Source organism: Mya arenaria, chromosome 10 (genome assembly GCF_026914265.1).
Source record: "Mya arenaria isolate MELC-2E11 chromosome 10, ASM2691426v1".
Taxonomy (NCBI): domain Eukaryota; kingdom Metazoa; phylum Mollusca; class Bivalvia; order Myida; family Myidae; genus Mya; species Mya arenaria.
Window position 1 is genome coordinate 30,296,048 of NC_069131.1, and position 12,816 is coordinate 30,308,863.

General features: G+C 33.1%; 1 protein-coding gene across 1 annotated transcript; it reads right to left on the minus strand.

Moving 5' to 3' along the window:
* Positions 1 to 8,247: 8,247 nt before the first annotated feature.
* On the minus strand, positions 8,248 to 9,249 carry LOC128204570 (sex peptide receptor-related protein 2-like). Its single transcript, XM_052905977.1, has one exon. The coding sequence runs from the start codon at positions 9,247 to 9,249 to the stop codon at positions 8,248 to 8,250; it is 1,002 nt and encodes a 333-aa protein (XP_052761937.1).
* Positions 9,250 to 12,816: the final 3,567 nt, after the last annotated feature.

Genomic DNA, 12,816 nt, shown 5'->3' on the forward strand with positions numbered 1-12,816 from the left:
ATTTCCTTAAATAGTTTGATATATTACAATGGAAAAAGTGGTACTATTTCTAAAGAGTTTAAAATTCAAATTGAAGTTCTTACACTTTTGTAAAATGAATATAAAAATGTCGTTGCCAGTATATACGAATGAGCGGCAAAGGTAGAAAATCAGACAGCAACGTCCTTTATTTTCTCTTTTTGAAAAGGTCTCTGATCGTGTACCACCAATGGCTATACACTAAGTGTTAATAACTAGACTTAATAACCAAGGACATTTTTACTCGACATTGAAGACCTGGGTGGCACCGGTAGGCCGTCAACTATCCACGAACACGTTTTAGCTAAAACCTAAGACGACAGTGTTCCCTCGAATAACAACAATGTACTGTTCAGCTTCATAAAAATCAATATCTTTTTTAAATTCCTTTTATTCTGGAAAATGCATATTGTTTAACTTTTATTAAATGCAACGTGTTTCTATGAGTAGTTGAATCCGCAATAATCCCCGTAGTATAGGCTTTGGCGTTCCCATAGCTTTGCTACGCTAATATTAGTCTTTAACCCGCTGAAGAAATATCCTATACAATTTCGTTTCAAAATCATTTTGCCTGAGGAAAGGATCAATGAAGATCGGGATCAACAATTTCTTGTGAGACGATGACCGACACGGGTTTTCGTCTATACATATATAGCAAAACCGCAAAAATGATGCTTTTTCTAGTTGTGGATTCATGTTGCACTTTATACTTATATTTAACAGTATAGATGGGAAATGTTGCACATGTGAACATCTCGGAATTTTAATCATTACCATGCCTTCTTATAAATAAGAAGCATAATAACAACATTGCAAAATATATGTACCATCCTTTTGAAATAAGAGAAGGAACTTTAAAACGTAATATACCAACCATATACCAACATGCTATATTTGGAGACCTAACATAATTAAACCCTTATATTTGGATGGTGAAATTCAAAAACAGTGAGCGTTAAAAAGGTAATAATTGGCTGACTCAAGGTGTTTTGTAATATTTAATACGCAGAAATGCATTTTGTATTACATCTGCTTTGCTGGCACCGGCAAACTATTTATTGATTTGAATTGATAAAAATAAGGAAAGACCATCAACAACATTGTTATATGTATGTACCAAGCTATGAAGATTAGAGACGATAAGTTTAAACTTTGAGCTTTTTTTTATAAATCATATTTATATAACGCCATATACCAAAATGTTATATTATAAAGACGTTAATATGATTAAATTCTTAGATATGTTTTATCATCTAAGTGGCTCATCCAATGTGTTTTTGTGTGTGTGTTTTTTTGTGTAATATTTGTAGTGTTTTATCAAACATATGTTTCAAGTATTTAATTATTATAGTTATTCTGCCATATATTTGTATATAATTATATTGATACAATTATAATACTTACGTTAAGAATATTGATTTATGCATGCTTTCCATAAAATATTATTTTGTTTGATGTGTGTATGATTTTTCGATTATTAAACCCTATAAATAATGTTAATTTATAATTCGTATTTCTTCTTCTTGTGGAAGTAACAAGACTATCGCAATATAGTGCCAACACCTGCCCGTTTCTTAAAGTTAGTCTGTGGGCACTGCTCTTTCAATTGTTAACAAGAGCTATTGGCTTTTTTTAAACAATCTGGAATTACAAACTCGCTAATAGCATGTGCCATACGTATCATATGGATATCGTAATATGTGTATGAGGTATGGCTAATTGATGAAGTTTGCAAGATGACATAGCTTTCGACGCCTTCCGTGTATCAATGTAAGATATGTGACACCTGCACATGTGAGTATGGCATAAACATGCTGAACGAAATAACAAACCGTATTTAAAAGACCATTTTGAATGGCGTTATGAACAAATCCACTTTGGTGAATGTGATCAATTGTCAATTGATTTTTTTCTCTGCATTCTGTAGTGATTTTAATTTGATTGTTAAGAAAAAAAGACATTCTTAAGGCAAATATCTAGGGGTATATTTTGTTTTGTTTGTATATTTTAAATATATGCATGCTAAGAACTAGCCAATCAACGGTAAGATGCGTAGTAAGATCAACCCACCGCATCCCGTTCCGCTTCTTGCGATATATTTTGCTACCAATATATCGTTTAAGCCTTACTGTGTGCATAAGAAAGAACCAGCTGACATGCATGCTAAGTTAGTAGATCATCGGTGTGATTGGATAAGCCAAGCAACACCAGCACTATTCCAACATGATCTACTTGATAATGTATTGTATAACTTGTGTTGTTAAACACCTGTTTTACATCCTTGTTGGACATGTTGTTGGTGTAAATAAATAACACCAAATGTGTATACACAGTTTGATTTAAATGTTCAATTATAGTAACATTCTGTTCAAGGAAGATTGAATGGGGTTAGAGAAAGGTTCAGCAAGACCGGGGTTTGATCCCGCTATTAGTTGAGTGCTCTTCCGCCTGAGCTACGGTACGGCTTGCAGACCTTCTCATCACCTGTATATGTGTATGAACCGTGATATTCTTCCCTACAAACTTGAAATTCGTCCTCGAATTTGAGGATCACCAGTACTAATGAATACACCTAATTAACACTGATTGTGCGTTATGCTGCAAACAGGACTGCTACGGTCCACACACTGGCCACCAACGTTAGGACTCCTATTGCGTTCTCTTAAGAATTATTGGCTGCACATTCTGTAAACACAGCATATGTGATTAAAAGGACATACGGACATCCGCAGAAACTCTTTGAAAACAAGATATGCAGCGATTAAACGGAGAGTATTAATACATGCGCCTTATCAATCAATTTTATAAATTATATCCGTAATGTTATGTGTCTTTGTGGGCTTCAAAGTTGAAGGTCCTTTAAAAGTTTGAATCTTTTTTTTCAAATATGTTTCACCATTTATTATCATTTGAGTGATATAAATATTCAAATCAGAATTGATCCCTCTCCAATACAAACAATTTTGGACACCATTTTATTATATCAAAAGACATTAGCAACATAAGTTATGTGACATTAAATCCCGAAATAGTTATGCTTGTTTGTAATTATATTAAGGGGCATCACCGACTATTGGGGGTAATTGTTAATTAGCTTTATCAATAACAGTTTATAAATTAATGTATACTTTTTCAACTATTATCAAGTCTACGAGCTATATTAAAAAATAAAAAAAATAAAACGAGAACCGACGAATTGTATAACATCTCACAATAGTTCAAGTTCATGAAAACATTTAAATGCCACTGACCACTTAGAACATAGTCAGTGCGACATACAGCTATTCTCCCAATCATTATAGCACAACAATCGTTTATGTAAAATTTTGTTCATTAACACCCAGTTATTTTGCTTTAAACAAAGTTAAGTAAAGTTAATCGAACTTCATTCGTACAAGATTTAAGCATATTAATCTAGCACTATAAAGGCAAACACTGTTTAAATAAAACACACATACAAATGACGAACTTAGTTATTTCGAAATGCTGTCCTTCTAACGAAATTAGGCTATATAACGATAACCTTTTAGAAAACCCTATATTCAAGAACCTACAGTCTACAGTCTACCAATCATAATAAAAATGTCTTAGTTAACGTCCAGGACAACATAATTTCCTTTCGGCGATCTAATTACACTTACTAATTAGTACGTTTAATCACCCCTTCCACCCAGTCTCCATATGCTCTGTTTCGACAAGCATCAATTAGTCAATTGGTTAGATGATCATGTTAAACACAGACGATAAGTGAAGTTTTTTTTACTGTAGCCTTTGATATGATCTAATACTAATGATCATTGATAGTTCAACAAAGTTTAGCTTTTGTCAAGCTACTTATTTGGCTTCAATATCTTAATCCTTATCATACATCTTCTTCGTCTCGTCACCTGACCTTGTTTTCCTAGCTGGTGTAGACACACCATTTTTGGATCTAGCAACTCGTTATGTCTAGTCGTCTGTAAGAACATGAAAGCTGTTCATTCTTGTTTTTGCAAATATGATCCTTAACATGTTGATAAATACAATTTAATCGAACAGTCCGTTGCTTTAAAAAATTGTTAATATTTTACAATTGTATAAAACTATTCCTTATAAACGTGACGATCTAACGAATGACATCCTCGCAAAATAAAGGTAAATATATGCATGATTTATTTAATTTTAATATATATATACCGTGGGGGTACTATAATGTTCTTGGATATATAAATTGTTCCAATACACTATTGTGGGCAAGAAGACTAATTCCTCAAGTAACTATGATTTAGTCTCTTTCCAGAAGTGTCATTTGCCTATAATTCGCAGCTTTTTAACACTTTATTGCCATGAACTTTACGTATAATATGACATATGGATATTTGATTCCACCTGGTATACTTACTTATTATCTATTCGTGGAGTCCGTACCAGTGCGTTAGTCTAACGGGAATGCAATGCGAAGTAATAATGTTTAGACGCTCTTCGATGGAACAAGTGTGGTAAGGTGTCACACCTTTGTGTAATATGTCTTTACTTGCTTATTAGATTATAAGTCTAATGTTAATATATCGGCGTGTGTCAGCTTTAGAAGCATACGTCGCTTATTTCATTGAGCCAAATATCTACTTTAATCTAGATTGTACCTACAAAAACAGTTTATATCTATATGTATAACGAAAAAACTTTGAAAAGTCCGAGATCTCTTAAGAATTGATATATTACATCAAATTTACCGAATAAAAAATGCTTGGCTCATATTAGTGCTATTAAGTGGATGAAAATATTTCGAGGAATTCGGGCCTGTTGTAGGTTTATACCATTTAGAAATGTTACTTACACTTGCATGTGTAATATTTTGTAGATTTTTCTTTGCGATTATTTTCTAAAAAATATGTTCTGAGAATTTGATTGGTTATTACATATGTATGTATTGTTGCCGAATAAGTGCATTTTTAGCACATTTGAATAATTGGTTATGACAACAATCTCCTGTGCAGTAAAATAGACGATTTGTATTCAGATGCATTCGGAAAGCCTCGTATGAGTCTAGTGTTTTCCTTTGCATTAGGAGATACTTTGAATACTTGAACATTTTCTCCACCATCGCGCTTAATAGATTGAGGTAGTAACATTTTCTTATGTGAAATGAAATTGATATTTCTGTTTAAACACAATTAAGGAACCTGATCTAGCAATTTCAACTAATTTAAGGTTTGGAATCAGATGTAAGCTTTTATTACCATAATTGTCAGGTTGTTTTTTCGTGCATTATACTATCCATCATTTAAATCCCCATTAGCTAATTACGTTGAAACCAAATGAATTATATGTTTAAATGCCTTAAAAGCAGTATAGGTGAGACGGTTAAAGATAAAATTACATAATACTAAAATACAATTTAGCCATTGACCTTGTAGGCTGATACACTGGTGATCTATATATGATTTGAGTTCACTTAGAACGTATCGCCAATAAAACAATAAGGCATTTTCCTTCTCAGTGCAAGCAGATCAAGATTTCGAACAACTTTTGGTAATGAATGAGCAGGATTTTGTGCAAAATGCTTCGACAATCTAATATCACCCCAAAATGGTGTTTATTTCACCAAATTTATTAACGTTTAATTGACAAAAGAGTTCCCGTATCAAATCACTTTTCCCTGTGCAGTGTACTTCATTAAATCTCAAGACATTAATCATGTTCAATGAATTATAATTATGCATGCACAGTATTTTAAAGTTCTTCTATCTTGTTAACCATTACGCAAAATAACAAGTACGAATTTCTCAAGGCATTGAACATTAGAGTTTCTATAAATGCATATTTCATGAGTATTTTATTGCAAATACAACAACACGTACAGTACAATAGATGTACTATCTTTTGACAAACTTGAAAAGCCCGAAGTACATACTAAAAGGGGAATTATAATTTTCTTTACAAATTTGTACTGCCAATGGAATTTCACCTAAGCGTTCTGTAAAAGAACAGAGCCATACATTTACAATGTAAGTTTCAAGTGATTATTTTAAAGTCTTTCTGAATTATGGCAACATTGATGCTTTAAACGACATCATTGTCACCGACGCCGTCAACAACATTTTTAATTCGTCGAACAACAGGCACAGTAATAATGAAACATATTGTTTTTGCGTCCTTAACTAGCATAATGATATCTTGAAACTTCATAATGTCTAGTAGTTGAGTTAATTATTGCTATAAATTTGGAGTAGATCGAGACTTTGCATGTCACTGAAATCGTAGCTCATCAGTAATAGTGATGCGAACTCGTTTGATGTTAATTAAAGAAGTACTTTATGCATCATTGGTGTGATATTCGAGTTTATGAGTTTGGTATGTGGTCTGGTTTTCCCCCACAACATACGACCACGCTCTCGTGTGAAATCGTGCCAACGAGAATGATTAGTATAATGTTGTTATAACTTGTTTCACAATAGTTGTATAATAAAAAAGATTTTAAACTAAACACGTCATATAAGCTTATAACCAACGAGCGGTCATCAAATAGAATTACTTTGTTCTAACATATGTTAACACTTATTTCACGTTACTTGTAATGTGTTATGTCTTACTTATGTCTTGTTTGTCAATTGATTGTTTCTCCTGATCCCTACTGAGTTGTGCAATGCCAAGGCGAGTACCACACAATCGACCACTGACAGTATTGTTTTTTATTTAAATCTAGTTGTTCAGTAATAAGTGATGTATTGAAGCTTAGTGCCTCTTACATTGTGTGGATTTGACTTTAATGCGTGTGCAGGAAATACAGGACATTGCTTAATTTGAATTTAACTGACCCTGTAATAAGGGACAAACATATGAACTGACAAACGCTCAAAGTCTCCTGTCGTGCAGGGTTCGCAATAATTAAAACACTGGTGAAAGAAGGTCTATCAAAATGACGGACATATATTGGCAAAAAAGGTTCAAGGCAGACGCGGAAAGATAGACAGACGGGCAAACTGTCAAAAACAACAACACAGTTTTGCTATTTACGAAACTCCAGTAGAGTTACAGATATTCTCGTCTGCAAATACAGTTGGTAAATTTAAATAAGTTGCACAATTATCCAAATGATAACATTCATTTCATACTGAAGTTCATAAATGAAAATACATGTAAGCATTTCATAAAGACCAGATGCCAATTCCCACAACCAAAAACGATATGTTTGCATTTTTTTATCTTATATTATATAATAATATAAATGCCATTTATCAATATTACACTTTTGTAAGAATGATCGATTCTTTTTTATTTCAATTGCAACGCTAACATTCATGCAATGATTATCAATATATTTGGTTTTATTTAAAAACTGACATGCCAGTGGGATTTGTTCCCATTAATGCCTTAACACGTCATAGTCGACAAATTAATCTGTAAGGGTGAGCGATGTTTGTGGAACGGAAACATACTTGAGGGTCACTCCACTTGTGCAATTCAAATGGTCACCCGAGGGTCCTTTGATTAATGATAATTCAGCGGGGTAAGAAGGTGTAGGTGATGATTGAGAATATGGCTAAAGTAATCTTTAATCTGTAGAAAATGAATGGCATTATGATGTTAACATGATGACTCTCTTTTATAAGTTAACAATGCTTTCATTTTTTACACACATTCAAAATGATATGATGTTTTTACATACACTTAAGTGAACTGGCTACAGATGTTTAAAGATATATCATCATGGTTATTTTTTTTTTAAATCATTGTCTTCCTTCCTTTGAAATAAATAAGATATTGACAGCAAATATACACGATTATGTATATTATTTTTGTATGTAATTGGAGGTTATTTTTGTCGGTGAGTCGTCTGTCACCAATAAGAATGTTAATTCATATCCTTGAAACAAAAGGCATCAAAATTAACTTAAAAATGAATAACATATAAAATATGCTAATATGTTGATCTTCAATTGATGTACATACAAATAAAGTGTAAAGCAAATGGACGAAAGGCATCCAAATGTCATAAAAGAAATAAAAGGTATTTGTTCTTGCAATAAAACACATCAGTCTTGCTCAGGTGTCTTCACATACAATCTGCGTTTATGAAAGGGTGTTAAAAAGGAATCGCTTGTTTACGGATTGGCTTATTGTTGTTATCAGTTTGTTAAAAGGAGAATCTATTTTCAAATCTCAACTTGTATGCACAAAATGTTGACATTAACAGATAGATATTCGAGATCGCAGTAAACTATGAAACAGAAATACAGAATTGCACTGCTACAATTTCTTCATCTTATAGAGGACTTCCCTTCTTGCTGAATGTATTTCTCGTCTGTGTGACCTAATTGACGGTGATGACATAAGCGTTAGCGACGTCATCGATTGTCTACAAGCAGAGTTTCCTCTCAACGTGTGGTGAAGTGGTCGGTGTACGCAACGCTTTTTATCATATCGTCTGCATATACACATTACGTTCTTAAATGTCTTCCTGAATTTACTACTAAAGTACGAATACAAGAAAAAGTTAACAGAAGCATTAATTTGTATGTTACAAACATTACCAGCAATTTTGACCATGTCACCTTGATATGGTAAGTCATTAGCTTGAACGTAGGACCAGTATATAAGTAAATGCGCTTGAGGGGTTTGGCAGACAAGCAAAATAAGCACCACGGAAATGAGCATTACCGTGACCCTATGTTGTTCCTTATTCGCTTTGTTAGCTTCTCCGGTAACTCTTGTCTGTGACAGGAGCTGTCGTTTCCGGTAAGCCTGCCAGACGGATTTTATCAGAAGACTATTAAACACGGCCAACAACACCAGAGGCGCGAATGTGAAAATAGCAACAAACCACCAGTAAAAGCCAATGTGATAGCTGTAGGTTTCAGCAAAATCCGTGGTTTCGCATACGTAGTGGGAGGAATAGTTTCCAGAAATTTCAACAATTTTGGTTTCAAAGAACTCAGGCAATGTGTTCACTGCACAAACAACGAACGTCATCAGAATTGCAACTTTGGCCTTGCTGACTGTACACCACGCTTTCCCGCGCATTGGTAATCGAACGGCGATGAAACGCTCTAGGGTAAAACAAACCGTAAGCCATACGGCTGTGTTACTGAAAAGATCAGAAAGCACTTTGGCATTAGGTATATACATGAAAGCCTCTTCAGAAAGGTCAGTGTTTGAGCAGTGTAAGAATGACAGCGTCAAACAAAACAAAAGGTACAGGGAATCGCATACAACAAGCGACATAAGATACACGTTTGTTGACGTTCTCATCTTTGGGTTGGCTAGCACCATAATGTTGAATATGTTGCCAATAATCCCAAACGTGACAACTATAGGCACTAGATATGACTAGACAACACGTCTAGTTATATACAAGCTGAATGAATCAGATTGCTGGATTTCCATCGTTGAATTGTCACTCTTGCTTATATTATAGCCACTGTAGTCAAATGTATCAGCTGCATTAAATGACCTTGGACTATGCAGTGATAAAAGCACATTTGAACAATTATTGTCCATTTTTATTAGCAAATATTGTTCCTTTATGACAATCAACTGTTTTTCCCAGCGTATATCGTCTCTACAAATAACTCAACGGTGATTATGTTTCTACTAAGACGTTCCCCTAGGAAAATATCATGGATAATGAAGACCAGATGTAATGTAAATGAACAACCCAGTGTCAAGTATGTTTCTTGTTATATTAGGTTTCCTTAATCTAATTAATTTAATTACTTCCTATGTTGTTTCAGACAATGATGCTAATTCGTTCTATTTTATAGATATTGCTGTCCGGTTATTTCATTGATGTTGTTGCTTCGTTTAATATCTACGACGATTGACATGTGTTCATCGACGATATCTAGATTTTGACTTCGTAGTGGAGTAATGAGACTGTTTTGTGACTGACAAGGCAACCATCTGATCTGAAATGAGAGAATTGTCTTAGAATTGGGTTAATCTCAAAATTAACTGATATATTATGCCAAAAAAAGGTAGCGGGACAGCTACTAAAATACAATTTAATAAATAATAATATTCAACATATGAACACATTGTCATAAGGACTAAATAAATGTAGAAACTAAACTGCAAAACCATATTATGTACCTGCAGTTAATGTACAGGCTATGTACAGATGCTTATTGATATTCTATGTTTTCATTTTTTTAGTTTTTTGCTTGTTAAATGTTTGTTTTATTTAATTATTTCAGACTGGTGATAGAAAACTATCAGGAATGCTTCAAGCTGGCAATGGAGGGAAATGTAGAAGTAGGTAGGAAATGATAAAATGCAATAGGATATAAACCAATTTTATGAATAATACAATAAGATGAATTTTATTTTGATACAATGTTGGGCATCTTACTTTGAGCAGTTAACTGGTATAACAGAATTGTTATTTAATTAAAATGAACATTAAACGAGAAATAAAATGTGACCAGAATGGTGTTTTTCATGTTTTCTTAAATACCCTACTTATTTTTGTTTTAAAAAGACAATAATTTTCATAAAATATGCAAACTATTTCAGTTGAAAAATGGTAATGTCAATTATGTGTTACTTGTAGTTTAACCATTAAAAGGCGTTTTCATAAATGTATTATATTTTGCTGTATTAAACAATATTTTATAACTTTTTGTCTTTTTCAGGACACTGAGAAATAACAAGGTTTCAAACATCTAGAATATGCTCACAGTCAGTCTTCAAGATACTCACCTTAATGGTTCCAGTGTGTTTTAGGAGACTTTGTCAGAACAGTACTTTATATCAGACCAAGCAGATAACTACAGATATATTGACACAGAACATGAAATTAATTGCATATCCCAACACAACATAAGACTTTAAACTGTTAAATAGGCAGTGAGGCATTTGTATGTAACGTTCATTATTTGAAATGAAAAAGTTTGACTTTGCATTTAAAAGCCATTAGCATTAGATTTTCCAAATATATATATGTTTATACAGTTTCAACTGTGATGTGTATCCAGTTGTACATGTTTCCTCTAAGGATTTAAACACTTTTGAATTATATAAGAAAATTAAAAATGATACATTTATTCAAACTTAAGATAGTATATAAAACACACACTACCGTGGTTGATCATGTAAACCTTCATACTATATTTTTATAGAAATTAAGTGAATCTTTTGATATTTCTGAATACATTTATTTTTACTTTGACTGGCTCATGTATAAACACAGAATGATACATTAAGTGTAAATTCCAGTGTATATCATAACATGATTGAAATAGATAATAGATAATATTTGCATGAAACTCTGAACACTTAACCACTATGGCAATCTGCACCAGTTATTAAGATACTTTTTTGTTGAATAATGTGTTTTGGTGAGACGAGCTTGTAAAATAGCTGTATTTCTGTCATTTTGTGTATTTGAAGCATGTCTGCAAATGTAGATTTTATCATGTATTTAGAATGGATCTGAAATACTGTTTATTTAACTGTTATTACAACGATTGACACATTAAGATGGATTTATGAATTGTCTTCATACAAAAAATCCAACCAGTCAAAATTGTATTTTCGAACTGTTTCCCAATACAATAAACTCTCAGTCACAGTTTTGATGCATAAACGTATGAACTTTACTCGTTATTTGAACTAAGGTCGGTTGTTGGTGATTGGAATCAGTCATCATCATCATCATCATCATAATCATCATCATCATAATCATACACAGCCACCACAACCACCAACACCACCAGCTTCACCACCTTCATCATTATCCACATCAGCAACATCTACGCATCATCATCTCGTCATGATCATTTTCGTCATCGTCACATCATAATAAGTATCCTTGCCGTCGTTGCATCATCATTATTATTATCATCATGTTAGTCTTCGTCGTCGCATTATCATTATAATAATCATAATATTTGTCTTCGTCGTCGCCGCATTATCACTATCGTCTTCATCGCATCATCATTATTGTGTCGTTGTCGCATTATTATTATTATTATTAATCATCATTGCCGTTGTCGTCGCATCATCGTGACTATCATCATAAGCACCATGCTACACGTTTGCATTTACTTAACAGAACATTCATAATAAGCATACTATAATATTTCACTTATCAAAGACGAATTTAAAGTAAAATCACCAGCCTGAAAAAACAACGTATTTTGTTGTTGTCCAATTTTCATAATAATTACACAAATTTTAAAGGGCGCGTCGGAACCTGCCACTGCCTCCATCACAAAAAATCCCGGATGATGATGTACTTAAGATACAATTGTAACATAAATAGCAGATGGTTAATCAGAATAGAGACCACGACTTGTATCATTTGTGTCAATCATTATAAAAAGGAGTTACATTAATTGATTCCCTTCAAGAGATTATTATTATTATTATTATTATTATTATTATTATTATTATTATTATTAATATTGTTATTACTATAATTATCATTAATAAAAAGACAGGTGCGCTCATCAGGTTAATATGACGTAACGTCATTTCACTTTAGACTGGGTCACTCGCTTTAACGCTGTCCTTTATCGTTATTTTTTACGTACGACCGGAGAGTTTACGAGACGTTTCTGAAACGCCTTTATGTTTATCGTTAAGTTGGTCGTTATTATGATCGTAAATTTACGATAATGGCAGATCGTAAAATCTATCTGAAATGCACCCCTGTTTTTTAGCACTACAGATAGTCCATCGCACCCAGAACGGTGGTACCCTGTTTGGAGTAATTTCCCGTGCAGTCCAGTACCGGCCAATACTTTCGCTGCGGTTTTTGTTAATGCCTTTTCAATGATATAAATATCATATGTCCGCAGGTAGTTCTTTTCATTT

What these genes read in the sequence shown, in the direction of transcription:
- LOC128204570 (XM_052905977.1), bottom strand. Translation starts at nt 9,249, where the DNA reads ATGAGAACGTCAACAAACGTGTATCTTATGTCGCTTGTTGTATGCGAT.